Here is a 21,307-nt window from a genome sequence, read left to right on the forward strand (position 1 = left end):
CCTCCGGGAGCAGATTTCCACACTGCTGTCTATGCCTCCGGGACCAGATTTCCACACTCCTCTCTAAGTCTCCGGGACCAGATTTCCACACTCCCCTCTATTTCTGTGGGACCATATTTCTCAAAGTGTCCTTGACCAGATTTCCACTATCCTTTCCAAGTGTCCGGGACCAGATTTCCACACTGCTCTCTAAGTGTCCGGGACCGGATTTCCACACTCCTCTATAAGTCTCGGGAACCAGATTTCAACACACCTCTCTCAGTCTCCGGGACCTGATTTCCACACTCCTCTCGAAGTTTCCGGGAACAGATTTCCACACCCCTCTGTAAGCCTCCGGGACCAGATTTCCACACTGCTCTCTATGCCTCCAGGACCGGATTTCCACTCTCCTCACTAAGACTCCAGGACCTGATTTCAACACTGCTCTCTAAGCCTTCGGGACTGATTTCCACAGTCCTCGCTCAGTCTCCAGGACCAGATTTCAACACTCTTCTCTAAGTCTCTTGGACCAGATTTCCACACTCCTCACTAAGTCTCCGGGACCAGATTTCCACATTCCTCTCTACGTCTCCTGGACCAGATTTCCACCCTCTGTTTGTCTCCCAGACCAGATTTCCACACTCCTGTCTATGACTCCTGGACCAGATTTACACACTGCTCTCTATGCCTCCGGGACCAGATTTCCACACTCCTCACTAAGACTCCAGGACCTGATTTCAACACTGCTCTCTAAGCCTTCGGGACTGATTTCCACAGTCCTCGCTCAGTCTCTTGGACCAGATTTCCACACTCCTCACTAAGTCTCCAGGACCAGATTTCCACACTCCGCTCTAAGTCTCCGGGACCAGATTTCCACATTCCTCTCTAAGTCTCCGGGACCAGATTTCCACACTCCTCTCTAAGTGTCCGGGACCGGATTTCCACACCGCTCTCTCAGCCTCCGGGAGCAGATTTCCACACTGCTGTCTATGCCTCCGGGACCAGATTTCCACACTCCTCTCTAAGTCTCCGGGACCAGATTTCCACACTCCCCTCTATTTCTGTGGGACCATATTTCTCAAAGTGTCCTTGACCAGATTTCCACTATCCTTTCCAAGTGTCCGGGACCAGATTTCCACACTGCTCTCTAAGTGTCCGGGACCGGATTTCCACACTCCTCTATAAGTCTCGGGAACCAGATTTCAACACACCTCTCTCAGTCTCCGGGACCTGATTTCCACACTCCTCTCGAAGTTTCCGGGAACAGATATCCACACCCCTCTGTAAGCCTCCGGGACCAGATTTCCACACTGCTCTCTATGCCTCCGGGACCAGATTTCCACTCTCCTCACTAAGACTCCAGGACCTGATTTCAACACTGCTCTCTAAGCCTTCGGGACTGATTTCCACAGTCCTCGCTCAGTCTCCAGGACCAGATTTCAACACTCTTCTCTAAGTCTCTTGGACCAGATTTCCACACTCCTCACTAAGTCTCCGGGACCAGATTTCCACACTCCGCTCTAAGTCTCCGGGACCAGATTTCCACATTCCTCTCTACGTCTCCTGGACCAGATTTCCACCCTCTGTTTGTCTCCCAGACCAGATTTCCACACTCCTGTCTATGACTCCTGGACCAGATTTACACACTGCTCTCTATGCCTCCGGGACCAGATTTCCACACTCCTCACTAAGACTCCAGGACCTGATTTCAACACTGCTCTCTAAGCCTTCGGGACTGATTTCCACAGTCCTCGCTCAGTCTCTTGGACCAGATTTCCACACTCCTCACTAAGTCTCCAGGACCAGATTTCCACACTCCGCTCTAAGTCTCCGGGACCAGATTTCCACATTCCTCTCTAAGTCTCCTGGACCAGATTTCCACACTCCTCTCCACGTCTCCGGGACAGGATTTCCACACTCCTCTCTACGTCTCTAGGACCAGATATCCACCCTCTGTTTGTCTCCCAGACCAGATTTCCACTCTCCTGTCTATGACTCCTGGACCAGATTTACACACTGCTCTCTAAGCCTCCGGGACCAGATTTCCACACTCCTCTCTAAGACTCCAGGACGTGATTTCAACACTGCTCTCTAAGCCTTCAGGACTGATTTCCACAGTCCTCACTCAGTCTCCAGGACCGGATTTAAACACTCCTCTCTAAGTCTCTGTGACCAGATTTCCACACTCCTCTCTACATCTCCTGGACCAGATATCCACACTGCTCTCTAAGTCTCCGGGACCAGATTTCCACACTCCCATCTACGTCTCCGTGACCAGATTTCTCTAAGTGTCCTTGACCAGATTTCCACTCTCCTTTCCAAATCTCCGGGACCAGCTTTCCACACTGCTCTCCAAGTGTCCGGAACCGGATTTCACACTCCTCTCAAACTCTCCGGGACTGGATTTCCTCACTCCTCACTAAGTCTCCGGGACCAGATTTCCGCACTCTCCTCTACGTCTGCGTGACCAGATTTCTCTAAGTGTCCTTGACCAGATTTCCACTCTCCTTTCCAAATCTCCGAGACCAGATTTCCATACTCTTCTCAAAGTGTCCGGGACGGGATTTCCACACTCCTCTCTCAGTGTCCGGGACAGGATTTCCACACTCCTCTCGAAGACTCTGGGACCAGATTTCCTCACTCCGCTCTAAGTCTCCGGGACCAGATTTCCACATTCCTCTCTACGTCTCCTGGACCAGATTTCCACAGTCCTCTCCACGTCTCCGGGACAGGATTTCCACACTCCTCTCTACGTCTCTAGGACCAGATATCCAACCTCTCTAAGTCTCCGGGACCAGATTTTCACACTCCCATCTACGTCTGCGTGACCAGATTTCCACACTCCTCTCTAAGTCTCCAGGACCAGATTTCCACACTCCTCACTAAGTCTCCGGGACCAGATTTCCGCACTCTCCTCTATGTCTGCGTGACCAGATTTCTCTAAGTGTCCTTGACCAGATTTCCACTCTCCTTTCCAAATCTCCGAGACCAGATTTCCACACTGCTCTCTAAGTGTCCGGGACCGGACTTCTACACTCCTCTCTAAGTCTCGGGAACCAGATTTCAACACACCTCTCTCAGTCTCCGGGACCTGATTTCCACACATCTCTCTCAGTCTGCGGGACCTGATTTCCACACTCCTCTCGAAGTCTCCGGGACTAGATTTCCACACTCCGCTCTACGCCTCCGGGACCAGATTTCCACACTGCTCTCTAAGTCTCCGGGACCAGATTTCCACACTCCCCTCTACGTCTCCATGACCAGATTTCTCTAAGTGTCCTTGCCTAGATTTCCATACTCCTCTCAAAGTGTCCGGGACGGGATTTCCACACTTCTCTCTCAGTGTCCGGGACAGGATTTCCACACTCCTCTCGAAGTCTCTGGGACCAGATTTCCTCACTCCGCTCTAAGTCTCCGGGACCAGATTTCCACATTCCTCTCTACGTCTCCTGGACCAGATTTCCACAGTCCTCTCCACGTCTCCGGGACAGGATTTCCACACTCCTCTCTACGTCTCTAGGACCAGATATCCACCCTCTCTAAGTCTCCAGGAGCAGATTTCCACACTACTCTCTAAGTCTCCGGGACCAGATTTCCACACCCCCATCTACGTCTCCGTGACCAGATTTCTCTAAGTGTCCTTGACCAGATTTCCACTCTCCTTTCCAAATCTCCTGGACCAGATTTCCACACTGCTCTCTAAGTGTCCGGGACCGGACTTCCACACTCCTCTCTACGTCTCCTGGACCAGATTTCCACCCTCTCTAAGTCTCCGGTAGGAGATTTCCACACTCCTCTGTATGTCTCCCGGACCAGATTTCCACACATCTCTCTCAGTCTCCGGGACCTGATTTCCACACTCCTCTCGAAGTCTCCGGGACTAGATTTCCACCCTCCGCTCTACGCCTCCGGGACCAGATTTCCACACTGCTCTCTAAGTCTCCGGGACCAGATTTCCACACTCCCCTCTACGTCTCCATGACCAGATTTCTCTAAGTGTCCTTCCCCAGATTTCCATACTCCTCTCAAAGTGTCCGGGACGGGGTTTCCACACTCCTCTCTCAGTGTCCGGGACAGGATTTCCCCACTCCTCTCGAAGTCTCTGGGATCAGATTTCCTCACTCCACTCTAAGTCTCCGGGACCAGATTTCCACATTCCTCTCTACGTCTCCTGGACCAGATTTCCACAGTCCTCTCCACGTCTCCGGGACAGGATTTCCACACTCCTCTATATGTCTCCTGGACCAGATATACACACTACTCTCTATATCACCGGGACACGATTTCCCCACTGCTCTCTAAGTCTCCGGGATCGGATTTCCACACTACTCTCAGTCTCCGCGACCGGTTCTCCACAATTCTCCCCAAGTCTCCGTGGCCATATTTCCGCACTCCTCTCTAAGTCTCCGAGACAGGATTTCCACACTCCTCTCTACGTCTCTTGGACCAGATTTCCACCCTCTCTAAGTCTCCGGGAGCAGATTTCCACACTCCTCTGTATGTCTCCCGGACCAGATTTCCACACATCTCTCTCAGTCTCCGGGACCAGATTTCCACACTCCCCTCTAAGTCTCCATGACCAGATTTCTCTAAGTGTCCTTGCCCAGATTTCCATACTCCTCTCAAAGTGTCCGGGACGGGGTTTCCACACTCCTCTCTCAGTGTCCGGGACAGGATTTCCCCACTCCTCTCGAAGTCTCTGGGATCAGATTTCCTCACTCCACTCTAAGTCTCCGGGACCAGATTTCCACATTCCTCTCTACGTCTCCTGGACCAGATTTCCACAGTCCTCTCCACGTCTCCGGGACAGGATTTCCACACTCCTCTCGAAGTTTCCGGGAACAGATTTCCACACCCCTCTGTAAGCCTCCTGGACCAGATTTCCACACCCCTCTCTACGCCTCCGGGACCAGATTTCCACACTCCTCTCTAAGTCTCCGGGACCAGATTTCCGCACTCCTCTCTAAGACTCCGGGACCAGATTTCCGCACACCTCTCTAAGTCTCCGGGACCAGATTTCCACACTCTCCTCTACGTCTCCGGGACCAGATTCCCACACTCCTCTCTAAGTCTCGGGAACCAGATTTCAACACACCTCTCTCAGACTCCGGGACCAGATTTCCACACTCCTCTCGAAGTTTCCGGGACCAGATTTCCGCACACCTCTCTAAGTCTCCGGGACCAGATTTCCACACTCTCCTCTACGTCTCCGGGACCAGATTTCCACACTCTCCTCTACGTCTCCGGGACCAGATTCCCACACTCCTCTCTAAGTCTCGGGAACCAGATTTCAATACACCTCTCTCAGTCTCCGGGACCTGATTTCCACACTCCTCTCGAAGTTTCCGGGAACAGATTTCCACACTCCCATCTACGTCTCCGTGACCAGATTTCTCTAAGTGTCCTTGACCAGATTTCCACACTCCTCTCTAAGACTCCAGGGCATGATTTCAACACTGCTCTCTAAGCCTTCGGGACTGATTTCCACAGTCCTTCCTCAGTCTCCAGGACCAGATTTCAACAGTCCTCTCTACGTCTCCAAGACCAGATATCCACACTACTCTCTATATCTCTGGGACAAGATTTCCACACACCTCTCTATGTCTCAGTGACCAGATTTCCACACTCCCCTCTAAGCCTGCGGGACCAGATTTCCACACTCCTCTCTATTTCTCCGGGACCAGATTTCCAAAGTCCTCTCTACGTCTCTTGGACCAGATATCCACACTGCTCCCTGAGTCTCCGGGACCAGATTTCCACACTCCCATCTACGTCTCCGTGACCAGATTTCTCTAAGTGTCCTTGACCAGATTTCCACTCTCCTTTCCAAGTCTCCAGGACCAGATTTCCTAACTCCTCTCGAAGTGTCCGGAACCGGATTTCACACTCCTCTCAAACTCTCCGGGACCGGATTTCCTCACTCCTCTCTAAGACTGTGGGACCAGATCCTCACTCCTCACTAAGTCTCCGGGACCAGATTTCCACACTCCTCTCTAAGTCTCGGGAACCAGGTTTCAACACTCCTCTCTCAGTCTCCGGGACCTGATGTCCACACTGCTCTCTATGCCTCCGGGACCATATTTCCACACTTCTCTCCGTCTCCGCGACCGGTTCTCCACACTCCTCTCTACGTGTCCGGGACTGGATTTCTACACTCCTCTCAACGTCTCCGGGACCTGATTTACACACAGCTCTCTACATCTCCTGGACCAGATTCCCACACTCCTCTCTATGTCTCCGGGACCAGATTTCCACACTGCTCTCTACGTCTCCTGGACCAGATTTCCACAGTCCTCTCCACGTCTCCGGGACAGGATTTCCACACTCCTCTATATGTCTCCTGGACCAGATTCCCACACTACTCTCTATATCACCGGGACACGATTTCCCCACTGCTCTCTAAGTCTCCGGGATCGGATTTCCACACTACTCTCAGTCTCCGCGACCGGTTCTCCACAATTCTCCCCAAGTCTCCGTGGCCATATTTCCGCACTCCTCTCTAAGTCTCCGAGACAGGATTTCCACACCCCTCTGTAAGCCTCCTGGACCAGATTTCCACACCCCTCTCTACGCCTCCGGGACCAGATTTCCACACTCCTCTCTAAGTCTCCGGGACCAGATTTCCGCACTCCTCTCTAAGTCTCCGGGACCAGATTTCCGCACACCTCTCTAAGTCTCCGGGACCAGATTTCCACACTCTCCTCTACGTCTCCGGGACCAGATTCCCACACTCCTCTCTAAGTCTCGGGAACCAGATTTCAACACACCTCTCTCAGTCTCCGGGACCTGATTTCCACACTCCTCTCGAAGTTTCCGGGAACAGATTTCCACACTCCCATCTACGTCTCCGTGACCAGATTTCTCTAAGTGTCCTTGACCAGATTTCCACACTCCTCTCTAAGACTCCAGGGCATGATTTCAACACTGCTCTCTAAGCCTTCGGGACTGATTTCCACAGTCCTTCCTCAGTCTCCAGGACCAGATTTCCACATTCCTGTCTACGTTTCCGGGAACAGATTTCCACACCCCTCTCTAAGTCTCCGGGACAGGATTTCCATACTCCTCTCTACGTCTCCAGGACCAGATTTCTACCCCCTCTAAGTTTCCGGGAGCAGATTTCCACATTGCTCTGTACGTCTCCCAGACCAGATTTCCACACTCCTCTCTACATCTCCGGGACCTTATTTCCACACTCCTCTCGAAGTCTCCGGGACTAGATTTCCACACTCCTCTCGAAGTCTCCGGGACTAGATTTCCACACTCCTCTCTACGCCTCCGGGACCAGATTTCCACACTGCTCTCTAAGCCTCCGGGACCAGATTTCCACAGTCCTCACTCAGTCTCCAGGACCAGATTCCAATACTCCTCTCTAATTCTCCGGCACCAGATTTTCACAGTCCTCTATAAGTCTCCGGGACCAGATTTCCTCACTCCTCACTAAGACTCCGGGACCAGACTTCCCCACTCCTCTCTAAGTCTCCGGGACCGGATTTCCACACTCCTCTCTACGTCTCCAAGACCAGATTTCCACAATCCTCTCTACATCTCCAAGACCAGATATCCACACTACTCTCTATATCTCTGGGACAAGATTTCCACACACCTCTCTATGTCTCAGTGACCAGATTTCCACACTCCCCTCTAAGCCTGCGGGACCAGATTTCCACACTCCTCTCTATTTCTCCGGGACCAGATTTCCAAAGTCCTCTCTACGTCTTTTGGACCAGATATCCACACTGCTCCCTGAGTCTCCGGGACCAGATTTCCACACTCCCATCTACGTCTCCGTGACCAGATTTCTCTAAGTGTCCTTGACCAGATTTCCACTCTCCTTTCCAAGTCTCCAGGACCAGATTTCCTAACTCCTCTCGAAGTGTCCGGAACCGGATTTCACACTCCTTTCAAACTCTCCGGGACCGGATTTCCTCACTCCTCTCTAAGACTGTGGGACCAGATTTTCACAGTCCTCAATAAGTCTCCAGGACCAGATTTCCTCACTCCTCACTAAGTCTCCGGGACCAGATTTCCACACTCCTCTCTAAGTCTCGGGAACCAGGTTTCAACACTCCTCTCTCAGTCTCCGGGACCTGATGTCCACACTGCTCTCTATGCCTCCGGGACCATATTTCCACACTTCTCTCCGTCTCCGCGACTGGTTCTCCACACTCCTCTCTAAGTGTCCGGGACCAGATTTCCACACTCCTCTCTAAGTCTCGGGAACCAGGTTTCAACACACCTCTCTCAGTCTCTGGGACCTGATGTCCACACTGCTCTCTATGCCTCCGGGACCATATTTCCACACTTCTCTCCGTCTCCGCGACCGGTTCTCCACACTCCTCTCTACGTGTCCGGGACTGGATTTCTACACTCCTCTCAACGTCTCCGGGACCTGATTTACACACAGCTCTCTACGTCTCCTGGACCAGATTCCCACACTCCTCTCTATGTCTCCGGGACCAGATTTCCACACTGCTCTCTACTTCTCCGGGACCAGATTTCCACACTGCTCTCTACGTCTCCAGGACCAGATTTCCACATTCCTGTCTACGTTTCCGGGAACAGATTTCTACACCCCTCTCTAAGTCTCCGGGACAGGATTTCCATACTCCTCTCTACGTCTCCAGGACCAGATTTCTACCCCCTCTAAGTCTCCGGGAGCAGATTTCCACATTGCTCTGTACGTCTCCCAGACCAGATTTCCACACTCCTCTCTACATCTCCGGGACCTTATTTCCACACTCCTCTCGAAGTCTCCGGGACTAGATTTCCACACTCCTCTCGAAGTCTCCGGGACTAGATTTCCACACTCCTCTCTACGCCTCCGGGACCAGATTTCCACACTGCTCTCTAAGCCTCCGGGACCAGATTTCCACAGTCCTCACTCAGTCTCCAGGACCAGATTCCAATACTCCTCTCTAATTCTCCGGCACCAGATTTTCACAGTCCTCTATCAGTCTCCGGGACCAGATTTCCTCACTCCTCACTAAGTCTCCGGGACCAGATTTCCCCACTCCTCTCTGTCTCCGGGACCAGATTTCCACACTCCTCTCTACGTCTCCAAGACCAGATTTCCACAATCCTCTCTACGTCTCCAAGACCAGATATCCACACTACTCTCTATATCTCTGGGACAAGATTTCCACACACCTCTCTATGTCTCAGTGACCAGATTTCCACACTCCCCTCTAAGCCTGCGGGACCAGATTTCCACACTCCTCTCTATTTCTCCGGGACCAGATTTCCAAACTCCTCTCTACGTCTCCTGGACCAGATGTCCACACTGCTCCCTGAGTCTCCGGGACCAGATTTCCACACTCTCATCTACGTCTCCGTGACCAGATTTCTCTAAGTGTCCTTGACCAGATTTCCACTCTCCTTTCCATGTCTCCAGGACCAGATTTCCTAACTCCTCTCGAAGTTTCCGGAACCGGATTTCACACTCCTCTCAAAATCTCTGGGACCCGATTTCCTCACTCCTCTCTAAGACTCTGGGACCAGATTTTCACAGTCCTCAATAAGTCTCCGGGACCAGATTTCCTCACTCCTCACTAAGTCTCCGGGACCAGATTTCCACACTCCTCTCTAAGTCTCCGGGAGCAGATTTCCACATTGCTCTGTACGTCTCCCAGACCAGATTTCCACACTCCTCTCTACGTCTCCGGGACCTTATTTCCACACTCCTCTCGAAGTCTCTGGGACTAGATTTCCACACTCCTCTCTAAGTCTCCAGGACCAGATTCCAATACTCCTCTCTAATTCTCCGGCACCAGATTTTCACAGTCCTCTATAAGTCTCCGGGACCAGATTTCCTCACTCCTCACTAAGTCTCCGGGACCAGATTTCCCCACTCCTCTCTAAGTCTCCGGGACCAGATTTCCACACTCCTCTCTACGTTTCCGGGACCAGATTTCCACAATCCTCTCTACGTCTCTGGGACCAGATTTCCACAATCCCCTCTACGTCTCCATGACCAGATTTCTCTACGTGTCCTTGCCCAGATTTCCATTCTCCTCTCTAAGTGTCCGGGACCAGATTTCCACATTCCTCTCTACGTCTCCTGAACCAGATTTCCACAGTCCTCTCCACGTCTCCGGGACAGGATTTCCACACTCCTCTTGAAGTTTCCGGGAACAGATTTCCACACCCCTCTGTAAGCCTCCTGGACCAGATTTCCACACCCCTCTCTACGCCTCCGGGACCAGATTTCCACACTCTCCTCTACGTCTCCGGGACCAGATTCCCACACTCCTCTCTAAGTCTCGGGAACCAGATTTCAACACACCTCTCTCAGTCTCCGGGACCTGATTTCCACACTCCTCTCGAAGTTTCCGGGAACAGATTTCCACACTCCCATCTACGTCTCCGTGACCAGATTTCTCTAAGTGTCCTTGACCAGATTTCCACACTCCTCTCTAAGACTCCAGGGCATGATTTCAACACTGCTCTCTAAGCCTTCGGGACTGATTTCCACAGTCCTTCCTCAGTCTCCAGGACCAGATTTCAACAGTCCCCTCTACGTCTCCAAGACCAGATATCCACCTCTCTATATCTCTGGGACAAGATTTCCACACACCTTTCTATGTCTCAGTGACCAGATTTCCACACTCCCCTCTAAGCCTGCGGGACCAGATTTCCACACTCCTCTCTAAGTCTCCGGGACAGGATTTCCACACTCCTCTCTACGTCTCCAGGACCAGATTTCTACCCCCTCTAAGTCTCCGGGAGCAGATTTCCAGATTGCTCTGTACGTCTCCCAGACCAGATTTCCACACTCCTCTCTACGTCTCCGGGACCTTATTTCCACACTCCTCTCGAAGTCTCCGGGACTAGATTTCCACACTCCTCTCGAAGTCTCCGGGACTAGATTTCCACACTCCTCTCTACGCCTCCGGGACCAGATTTCCACACTGCTCTCTAAGCCTCCGGGACCAGATTTCCACAGTCCTCACTCAGTCTCCAGGACCAGATTCCAATACTCCTCTCTAATTCTCCGGCACCAGATTTTCACAGTCCTCTATAAGTCTCCGGGACCAGATTTCCTCACTCCTCACTAAGTCTCCGGGACCAGATTTCCCCACTCCTCTCTAAGTCTCCGGGACCAGATTTCCACACTCCTCTCTACGTTTCCGGGACCAGATATCCACACTACTCTCTACATCTCTGGGACAAGATTTCCACACACCTCTCTATGTCTCCGGGACCAGATTTCCACACTCCCATCTACGTCTCCGTGACCAGATTTCTCTAAGTGTCCTTGACCAGATTTCCACTCTCCTTTCCAAGTCTCCAGGACCAGATTTCCTAACTCCTCTCGAAGTGTCCGGAACCGGATTTCACACTCCTTTCAAACTCTCCGGGACCGGATTTCCTCACTCCTCTCTAAGACTGTGGGACCAGATTTTCACAGTCCTCAATAAGTCTCCAGGACCAGATTTCCTCACTCCTCACTAAGTCTCCGGGACCAGATTTCCACACTCCTCTCTAAGTCTCGGGAACCAGGTTTCAACACTCCTCTCTCAGTCTCCGGGACCTGATGTCCACACTGCTCTCTATGCCTCCGGGACCATATTTCCACACTTCTCTCCGTCTCCGCGACTGGTTCTCCACACTCCTCTCTAAGTGTCCGGGACCAGATTTCCACACTCCTCTCTAAGTCTCGGGAACCAGGTTTCAACACACCTCTCTCAGTCTCTGGGACCTGATGTCCACACTGCTCTCTATGCCTCCGGGACCATATTTCCACACTTCTCTCCGTCTCCGCGACCGGTTCTCCACACTCCTCTCTACGTGTCCGGGACTGGATTTCTACACTCCTCTCAACGTCTCCGGGACCTGATTTACACACAGCTCTCTACGTCTCCTGGACCAGATTCCCACACTCCTCTCTATGTCTCCGGGACCAGATTTCCACACTGCTCTCTACTTCTCCGGGACCAGATTTCCACACTGCTCTCTACGTCTCCAGGACCAGATTTCCACATTCCTGTCTACGTTTCCGGGAACAGATTTCTACACCCCTCTCTAAGTCTCCGGGACAGGATTTCCATACTCCTCTCTACGTCTCCAGGACCAGATTTCTACCCCCTCTAAGTCTCCGGGAGCAGATTTCCACATTGCTCTGTACGTCTCCCAGACCAGATTTCCACACTCCTCTCTACATCTCCGGGACCTTATTTCCACACTCCTCTCGAAGTCTCCGGGACTAGATTTCCACACTCCTCTCGAAGTCTCCGGGACTAGATTTCCACACTCCTCTCTACGCCTCCGGGACCAGATTTCCACACTGCTCTCTAAGCCTCCGGGACCAGATTTCCACAGTCCTCACTCAGTCTCCAGGACCAGATTCCAATACTCCTCTCTAATTCTCCGGCACCAGATTTTCACAGTCCTCTATCAGTCTCCGGGACCAGATTTCCTCACTCCTCACTAAGTCTCCGGGACCAGATTTCCCCACTCCTCTCTAAGTCTCCGGGACCAGATTTCCACACTCCTCTCTACGTCTCCAAGACCAGATTTCCACAATCCTCTCTACGTCTCCAAGACCAGATATCCACACTACTCTCTATATCTCTGGGACAAGATTTCCACACACCTCTCTATGTCTCAGTGACCAGATTTCCACACTCCCCTCTAAGCCTGCGGGACCAGATTTCCACACTCCTCTCTATTTCTCCGGGACCAGATTTCCAAACTCCTCTCTACGTCTCCTGGACCAGATGTCCACACTGCTCCCTGAGTCTCCGGGACCAGATTTCCACACTCTCATCTACGTCTCCGTGACCAGATTTCTCTAAGTGTCCTTGACCAGATTTCCACTCTCCTTTCCATGTCTCCAGGACCAGATTTCCTAACTCCTCTCGAAGTTTCCGGAACCGGATTTCACACTCCTCTCAAAATCTCTGGGACCCGATTTCCTCACTCCTCTCTAAGACTCTGGGACCAGATTTTCACAGTCCTCAATAAGTCTCCGGGACCAGATTTCCTCACTCCTCACTAAGTCTCCGGGACCAGATTTCCACACTCCTCTCTAAGTCTCCGGGAGCAGATTTCCACATTGCTCTGTACGTCTCCCAGACCAGATTTCCACACTCCTCTCTACGTCTCCGGGACCTTATTTCCACACTCCTCTCGAAGTCTCTGGGACTAGATTTCCACACTCCTCTCTAAGTCTCCAGGACCAGATTCCAATACTCCTCTCTAATTCTCCGGCACCAGATTTTCACAGTCCTCTATAAGTCTCCGGGACCAGATTTCCTCACTCCTCACTAAGTCTCCGGGACCAGATTTCCCCACTCCTCTCTAAGTCTCCGGGACCAGATTTCCACACTCCTCTCTACGTTTCCGGGACCAGATTTCCACAATCCTCTCTACGTCTCTGGGACCAGATTTCCACAATCCCCTCTACGTCTCCATGACCAGATTTCTCTACGTGTCCTTGCCCAGATTTCCATTCTCCTCTCTAAGTGTCCGGGACCAGATTTCCACATTCCTCTCTACGTCTCCTGAACCAGATTTCCACAGTCCTCTCCACGTCTCCGGGACAGGATTTCCACACTCCTCTTGAAGTTTCCGGGAACAGATTTCCACACCCCTCTGTAAGCCTCCTGGACCAGATTTCCACACCCCTCTCTACGCCTCCGGGACCAGATTTCCACACTCTCCTCTACGTCTCCGGGACCAGATTCCCACACTCCTCTCTAAGTCTCGGGAACCAGATTTCAACACACCTCTCTCAGTCTCCGGGACCTGATTTCCACACTCCTCTCGAAGTTTCCGGGAACAGATTTCCACACTCCCATCTACGTCTCCGTGACCAGATTTCTCTAAGTGTCCTTGACCAGATTTCCACACTCCTCTCTAAGACTCCAGGGCATGATTTCAACACTGCTCTCTAAGCCTTCGGGACTGATTTCCACAGTCCTTCCTCAGTCTCCAGGACCAGATTTCAACAGTCCCCTCTACGTCTCCAAGACCAGATATCCACCTCTCTATATCTCTGGGACAAGATTTCCACACACCTTTCTATGTCTCAGTGACCAGATTTCCACACTCCCCTCTAAGCCTGCGGGACCAGATTTCCACACTCCTCTCTAAGTCTCCGGGACAGGATTTCCACACTCCTCTCTACGTCTCCAGGACCAGATTTCTACCCCCTCTAAGTCTCCGGGAGCAGATTTCCAGATTGCTCTGTACGTCTCCCAGACCAGATTTCCACACTCCTCTCTACGTCTCCGGGACCTTATTTCCACACTCCTCTCGAAGTCTCCGGGACTAGATTTCCACACTCCTCTCGAAGTCTCCGGGACTAGATTTCCACACTCCTCTCTACGCCTCCGGGACCAGATTTCCACACTGCTCTCTAAGCCTCCGGGACCAGATTTCCACAGTCCTCACTCAGTCTCCAGGACCAGATTCCAATACTCCTCTCTAATTCTCCGGCACCAGATTTTCACAGTCCTCTATAAGTCTCCGGGACCAGATTTCCACACTCCTCTCTAAGTCTCCTGGACCGGATTTCCACACTCCTCTCTAAGTCTCCGGGACCAGGTTTCCACACTGCTCTCTCCGTCTCCGGGACCAGATTTCCACACTCCTCTCTACGTCTCCTGGACCAGATTTCCACACTCCTCTCCACGTCTCCGGGACAGTATTTCCACACTCCTCTCTACGTCTCCGGGCCCAAATTTCCACACTGTTCTCCAAGTCTGCAGGACCAGATTTCCACATTCCTGTCTAACTCTCCGGGACCAGATTTCTACTCTCCTCTCTACGTCTCCGGGACCAGATTTCCACACTCCTCTCTACGTCTCCGGGATCAGATTTCCACTCAGCCTCCTGTCTCATTTGCTGCAACTCCCAGTTTTCATGCCCCATTCAACTGATCAAGGTCTTGTTTCCTTTGCCTTCTTTATACTGACCGAAACCTGTCAGGGTCTCAGCCTGAAATATGTATTGTTCTTTTTCTTTTCCATAGCTGCTGCCTGACCTGCTGAGTTCCTCCATCATTTTTGTGTGTTGCTTTGCATTTCCAGCATCGTTAGATTTTGTCGTGTTTGTGAAGCGGAACAAACAATTGAATGATCTGTGATGGGAGGGTGGAAAGGTCACCAAATGATCTTCTTCATCACATCGTCAACTTTGCTGTCTATGCTTTCATTTCACTGTTCCCTGTTTACCTCAGGTTTGACCTCGTATGTAGTGTCAGAATGAAACAAACTGAAACTTGATTGATTAGTTGGTATAAGTCTATCGTACTTTCAATAGTCAACAACTCGTATTTTAATTTCAGTCCAGATGAAGGGTCTCAGCCATAAACGTTGACTGCTTATTTCTTTCCGTAGGTGCAGCCTGACTTACTGAGTTCTTCCAGCATTTTGTGTGGGTTAGCCTAAATTTCCAGCATTTGCAGAATCTCTTGTGTTACAATTTAGCTTTCAAATTCTGATATATTTATCACATGTGCATCAGAATTTCAAAAGAAATGCATTATAACAAACATGAGAAAATCTGCACACTGGAAATCCAAAGCAACACACGCACAAACCGCTGGAGGAACTCAGCAGGGTCTTAACCCAAACTGTGGAGTGTTTACTCTTTCCATAGATACTGCCTGACCTGCTGAGTTCCTCCAGCATTTTGTGTGTGTTGCAGTGAAATGCATTGTTTGTTTTAACCACCAACGCACCCAAGAGTGCGCTGGGGGCAGTCCACAAGCGTCACCTTGTGTTCCAGCGTCAACATAACATGTCCACAATGTTCAGCAGAGCAACAACAGCAGCAAAACAAACCCCTTACACGCACGCACGCACACACAGCTACAGAAGGAAATATCCAAACTCGGTGGCAGGCTGGAGGTACATCTTTACCAAAGGAGGTGTGAGACTCTCCATCCCTCTGCATTCCTGCAGGTCGCCCTTGGGCAAGGTGTTGAGTCATCCATTCAGGGTCACATGAGAGCAGGTGGTGGATGGTCGTATGAGCAGCCGGTGTAGATCACAAGTCCTGGTTCTGCGACACTGACACCAGGCAGACAATCTCTGAAGACTGGGGTCACCATCTTGAAAAGACACTGCCCAGATGAAGGCAATGGCAAACTGCTGCTGTAGAAAAGGTTGCCAAGGACAACCACGGTCATGGAAAGACTGTGATCACCCACGTCGTATGACACAGAACATAATGAATAAATAATCCAAACTCAGGGTCAGAGAAGCAAAACAGAAATAATGGCTGTATTCAGGAAAAGAAACTGAATCAGGTTTACATCACTGACTTGTGTCCTGAAATTTGTTGTTTTATGGCAGCAGTACAGTGCAATATATATTTTTTTTTAAAACTTCAGGTCATAATAAGATATACAGTATAAACAAAAGTAGCATGAAAAGGAAATAAAAACGTGAGGTAGTGATCATGGGTTCAATGTCCATTTGGAATATGATGGCAGAGGGGAAGAAGCTGTTCCTAAAACATTGAGCATGTGCCTTCAGGCTCCTGTAGCTCCTTCCTGATGAAAAGCGGGCACGTCCTGGGTAGTCGTATGAGCAGTTGCTGCATATCACGGGTCCTGGTTATGCGACCACTGATGCCAGGCAGACAATCTCTGAAGAGTAGTGATAATGGCTGGGGTCACCCGTCTTGTAAAGACACTGCCCAGAAGGAAGCAATGATGGATACTGCCATTTTGACACATTGTAAGAGGCATTTGTAGACATCCTAGATGGTGGAGAGATTTGTCCCCATGGTGGAACTCGCTGAGCTTACAACTGATCCAGAGGTTTAAGTTTGAGATATAACTCAGTGACAATAAATCTGATACTGGTACGGGGAAGAGAATGTATTCATTTTCCTAATCTGTTGTCATTCTTGTTCAACATTTGAACACCGCCACTTAAAACTGCTGTTGCAACCCTCTCTGAATTCCGAATCACCAGTGGTGAGGCAGAGAGAGAAAGAGATGGCAGCAAAGCACCCCGGGGTAAAATTACCCAGGGGGCAGAATGTCAGGATATGGACTAACTCTGTTGTCCAACAGAGAGTGAAGCTTCCAACACTCCAACCTTCCAGGCCAAGTTTGGGTCAGACACAAAAGCCAGTTACCAGAGGTGGAAGTTGGAAACTAAGTCTTTCTAGTCGTTACTTTGGTGACACTGTGTGTAATACTCTTGCTTCTGTGCAGGTTTTCGTTAATGGGGAACAGCCTCCTGTACAGACCACCTTCAACAGCAGGACAGTGAGAACCATCTTTCACGTCTACCTAAACTTCTTACAAGGGAAGGTCAGATTGTTTTTCCTCGACACAGAAGCTTGTAATCTGGCCACAAGCTGACAGCCCAGATCAACACCAGAAGACTCTGACAGCCGCTTCCCATTCAAATTATAAACTGTAACCTTTGCATAGTAAGAGCACAAAAATGTACAGCACCAACAAGGAATGGTGAGAGAGGGAGAAGGAAACGAGCATGGCTAGTTCCTATGGGAAATGATGAGGAAAGCTAGACACCCAGCTCTGGGGAACTTGATCAGAGACTCTATTAAGTGCTCAGAAACTTACAATGGTTTGAACTCAAAGGCGCTCAGTAGAGAGCGAGAGAGAGAACTGCACCCGAGGACCCATTTGAATGTGACAAACCTCTCTGACTGGAAGTGTCTTGTTTTTATTGATGGCGCAATCTGCTGTCGAGGGCGCTGTTTTGTTCTTTAGAGTGTCTGTGAGTATGGGACGTAAGATTTTAATGTTTGTAGCTCTGTCACCTAATAGTCCTCAAGCCGTTGTTATTGCTTAGCTTGCGGATTAAAGTTCACCAGCAACCTGATAAAAATGGGCGACTTCAGTCAAGTGTTTTGTGAGGATGGTGAGTTCAAACACTGCTGCCAAGTCACTGACGTTCATCTCTCTGAACATTAAATATTATATATATTTAAGCATAAATCTGTCCAGGCTCTGACTTTCAACAGTTTCATTTCTCTGTCTTAAGTGTAAGTCCTTCAACTTGCCAGTAGTTCACTCGTCACAGTATAGTAAAGTTCTGAAAATCTGGAACATTCAGGACTTTGGTCTATTGGGCTGGCAGATGTTCAGCACTGTCAGATGAACACACTTTTAACTTGTTTATTTTTAAAGATGTAACGCAGAATTATAAGAAAAGGAATTCTGGGAGTGCACCAACTGGAGTCTCAGTGAGTGGGAAGAGAGCGGTGTAAACTTAGTTTGAAAGTGGATTACAGGGGTTTTGGTTACAATGTAAATACACCAGTGGCATGGTCCTGTTATTTGGTGATCCGAAGCACAAAATTTGGCTTTAAATCTGCTTTCTCAAAGCCATGCCTCACTACCCAGGGAGCTAGACCAACCCAGGCACATCCTGCAGTCTATTAGAGGTTAGTAAATGTACAGAAAGCATTCCACAGGTTGAAATCTGATCACCTCAGATTAGGAAGGGTAAGGAAGTCCCAGAGAGGCTGCAGAAAAGGTTTACCAGGTGTAATGGAGATGAATAAGGTCACGATTGGTTTACACTGGGAACTGTAAAGAGGGAAACTGTTGGGCAAAGGGATTTGTGAGGAATCATTATATTGAGAATGCATACAGTCTAAAAAAAATGTCTGTAGAGCCATACAACACTATAGCACAGAAACAGGCCCTTCAACCCATCTAGTCCATGCTACTTAGTCCCATTGACCTGGACCTGGACCATAGCCCTCCATCCATGTACTTACCCAAACTTTTCTTAAATATTGAAATCAAACTCACATCTACCTCTTCACCTGGCAGGTCATCCCCAACTCACACTGCCCTCTTCTCCTGGCAGGTCACTCTCAACTCGCACTGCTCTCTGAGTGAATCAGAATCAGAATCAGGTATAATAGCACTGGCAGATGTCATGAAATTTGTTGTCTTTGCAGCAGCAACACAATGCAATACATGATAATAGAAAAACCGTGAATTACAGTAAGTATATATAAATAGTTAAGTAAGTAGTGCAAAAGTAAAAATAAAAAAGTAGTGAGGTATTGCTCATGGGTTCAATGTCCATTCAGAAATCAGGTGGCAGAGGGGAAGAAGCTGTTCTTGAATTGTTGAGCATGTGCCTTCAGGCTTCTGTACCTCCTCCATGGTGGTAGAAATAAGAAGAAGGCATGGCCAGGGGTTGCTTAATGACGGATGCTGTCTTTATGGGGGTACCTCCTTGATGATTCTGTGGAAGCTAATGCCATGATGGTGCTGGCTAACGTTAGCATATTTTGACCCTGTGCAGTAGCCTCCCCCCATACCAGATGGTGATATAGTCGTGTTCCCCTCATGTTCTTAAACATTTCACCATTCTCCCTTAACCCATGACCTCCAGTGCCAGTCACACCCAACCTCAATCAAAAAGGCCTGCTTGCATTTACCCTGCTTATACCTCTCAAAATTGTGTATACTTCTAAAAAAAACTTGTCTCAGTCTCCTACACTCCTGGGAATAAAATCCTAATCTATTCTAGTCCTGGCAACATCCTTGTAAACTTTCTCTGCACTTTTTCAATCTTATTGATATATTACTGTAGGTAGGTAACCAGAACTATACATGATAATCTAAATTGGGTCTCATCAACATCTTATACCACTTCAATATAACATCTCAACTCCTGTACTCAATACTCTGATTTATAATTTCTCTCATTGACTCCTTGGAACAGTCGAGAGAGTAAGATAATTTTGTCTTTCAGTAATAACGTGAACTTTGTACTAGTTGGGATAACTGCTGAAAGTTATTCTGATGTAACTCCATAGTTGGTGGATGTATTTATTGGAGGCCAGCTAACATCAAGGTGAAAAGTTTAATGGGAACTTGAGGGGGAACTCAGAGGTTAGTGAGAATGTGGAATGAGCTGCCAGCAGAAGTGTTGCAAGCGATTTCACTTTCAATGTTTAAGAGAAGATTGGATAGGTACATGGATGGGAGGGGTATGAGGGACGTGGTCTGGGTGCAGATTGAGGGGAGTAGGCTGCTTAAATGGTTTGGCATGGACTAGATGGGCTGAAGGGCCTGGCAAGTGCTGTACTTTTCTATGACTCTATATCTCTATCATCCATTTTCCACCAATGAAAATGAACTCCTGTGACCTCTAAACAGAAGCCGTTTTATCCTTTAACTCTGCCCACTCCTCCTCAATGTTGCACGTTCACAGAAGGTGCCAGGATATACTTACAGCAGGGAATTGTCCGAAATTTACTCTGCGCCCATCTCGGCAGAGAGCCAAAGCCCACAACTTGGGAAATGCATATGAGCCTACCTTGAATGCTAATGCAACACCCTCTCAGAAAGTGAGTCAGTCCCCCCTCCAAACAGTCAGTTGGGATAGGTTTGACCCTGTGACCCTGTGGTTAGGCAATGATGACCTTTGCACTTGACGGAAGTGTTAATGTTTGCCAACCATGTCTGCTTTTGCTCTGATCTATTCCGAACGGGGAGTTGTGGCCTTGGGCTTTTAAAGCATTGCTTCACACCACTGAGCGGCAGTCTGTTGGAGGGGATAGTCCCAGCGATGGCACAAAGCAGATCCCCAGTCCTGTTCTGCCCTGGAAGGATCCCGTAACCTGCTATCAGAGTGTGGACAACACTTGTCTTAGAACAAAGCAACAGTACAGCAGAGGAAAAGGTACTTCAGCTCACAATGTTGTGCCAAACTAGCATTAAAAACCCCTTCTGTCTACACAATGTCCATAGCTCTCCATTTTCAAAGTTCAGAGTACCCCGCCGCCTTGATTTGGCCCAGCACTTACATGGATTTGACCTGGGTATTCCTCGCTCTCAGTTTCAGGCCCGCTGCCTTGCCTCCCCTCAGTTCTGCCATAATCGATTTGTTTCCAAGTCCAAAGGGAGTTACAGACTATTGTTTGCGATGATCATTTGCCAGAAAAAGTGATTAACAAAGTATTTAGTTGTTTATCTCATTTCATTGGCCACCAGCCAGAAGCTGCTGAGATTCACAAGCACCATTTTAAACATTTTCATATGCCTGCCTAAGATCCTCTTAAATGCCTCTACCGTATTTGCCTCCACCACCACCCCCAGTGCTGCATTCCAACCACCCACCACTTCCTGTGTAAAAAAATCTTGTCCTGCACTTCTTCCCTCACCTCGAATGCTTGCCTTCTGTTAACACACATTTCAGCTTTGGGGCAAAAAGATATTTCCTGTCTAATTTTATCTATGCCTCTCATAATTCTGTAAACCTCTATCAGATCTTCCCCCAGCCTCCACCGCTCCAGAGAAAACAAGTTTGTTCAACCTTTCCTTGTAGCACATCCTTCTAATCCACATACTATCCTGGTGAAACTTTTCTGC

At 49.5% G+C, this 21,307-nt stretch overlaps 1 protein-coding gene and 1 long non-coding RNA gene across 3 annotated transcripts in view; one reads left to right on the forward strand and one right to left on the reverse strand.

The window, feature by feature from the left end:
- LOC132396360 (uncharacterized) overlaps positions 1-20,810 on the reverse strand; it is a 105,752-nt gene extending 84,942 nt beyond the window's left edge. The window contains exons 1-2 of the long non-coding RNA XR_009512963.1: positions 20,743-20,810; positions 18,734-18,809 (exon numbers count right to left, since the gene is read on the reverse strand). This is a non-coding gene — a long non-coding RNA (uncharacterized LOC132396360). The remainder of the gene's footprint in view (positions 1-18,733; positions 18,810-20,742) is intronic.
- LOC132396359 (erythropoietin-like) overlaps positions 1-21,307 on the forward strand; it is a 240,446-nt gene that overhangs the window by 212,450 nt on the left and 6,689 nt on the right. The window contains exon 6 of one of the 2 annotated variants that reach the window (XR_009512962.1): positions 17,153-17,828. Coding sequence is in view for 1 of the 2 variants with exons in the window: in XM_059973872.1 (XP_059829855.1) it covers positions 17,153-17,302 (150 nt within the window). In the remaining variant the exon portion in view is untranslated. Of the gene's footprint in view, positions 1-17,152; positions 17,853-21,307 lie in introns of those variants that run through there. The other variant, XM_059973872.1, reaches the window with a different exon arrangement.

This window comes from Hypanus sabinus, chromosome 7 (genome assembly GCF_030144855.1).
Source record: "Hypanus sabinus isolate sHypSab1 chromosome 7, sHypSab1.hap1, whole genome shotgun sequence".
Lineage (NCBI taxonomy): Eukaryota > Metazoa > Chordata > Chondrichthyes > Myliobatiformes > Dasyatidae > Hypanus > Hypanus sabinus.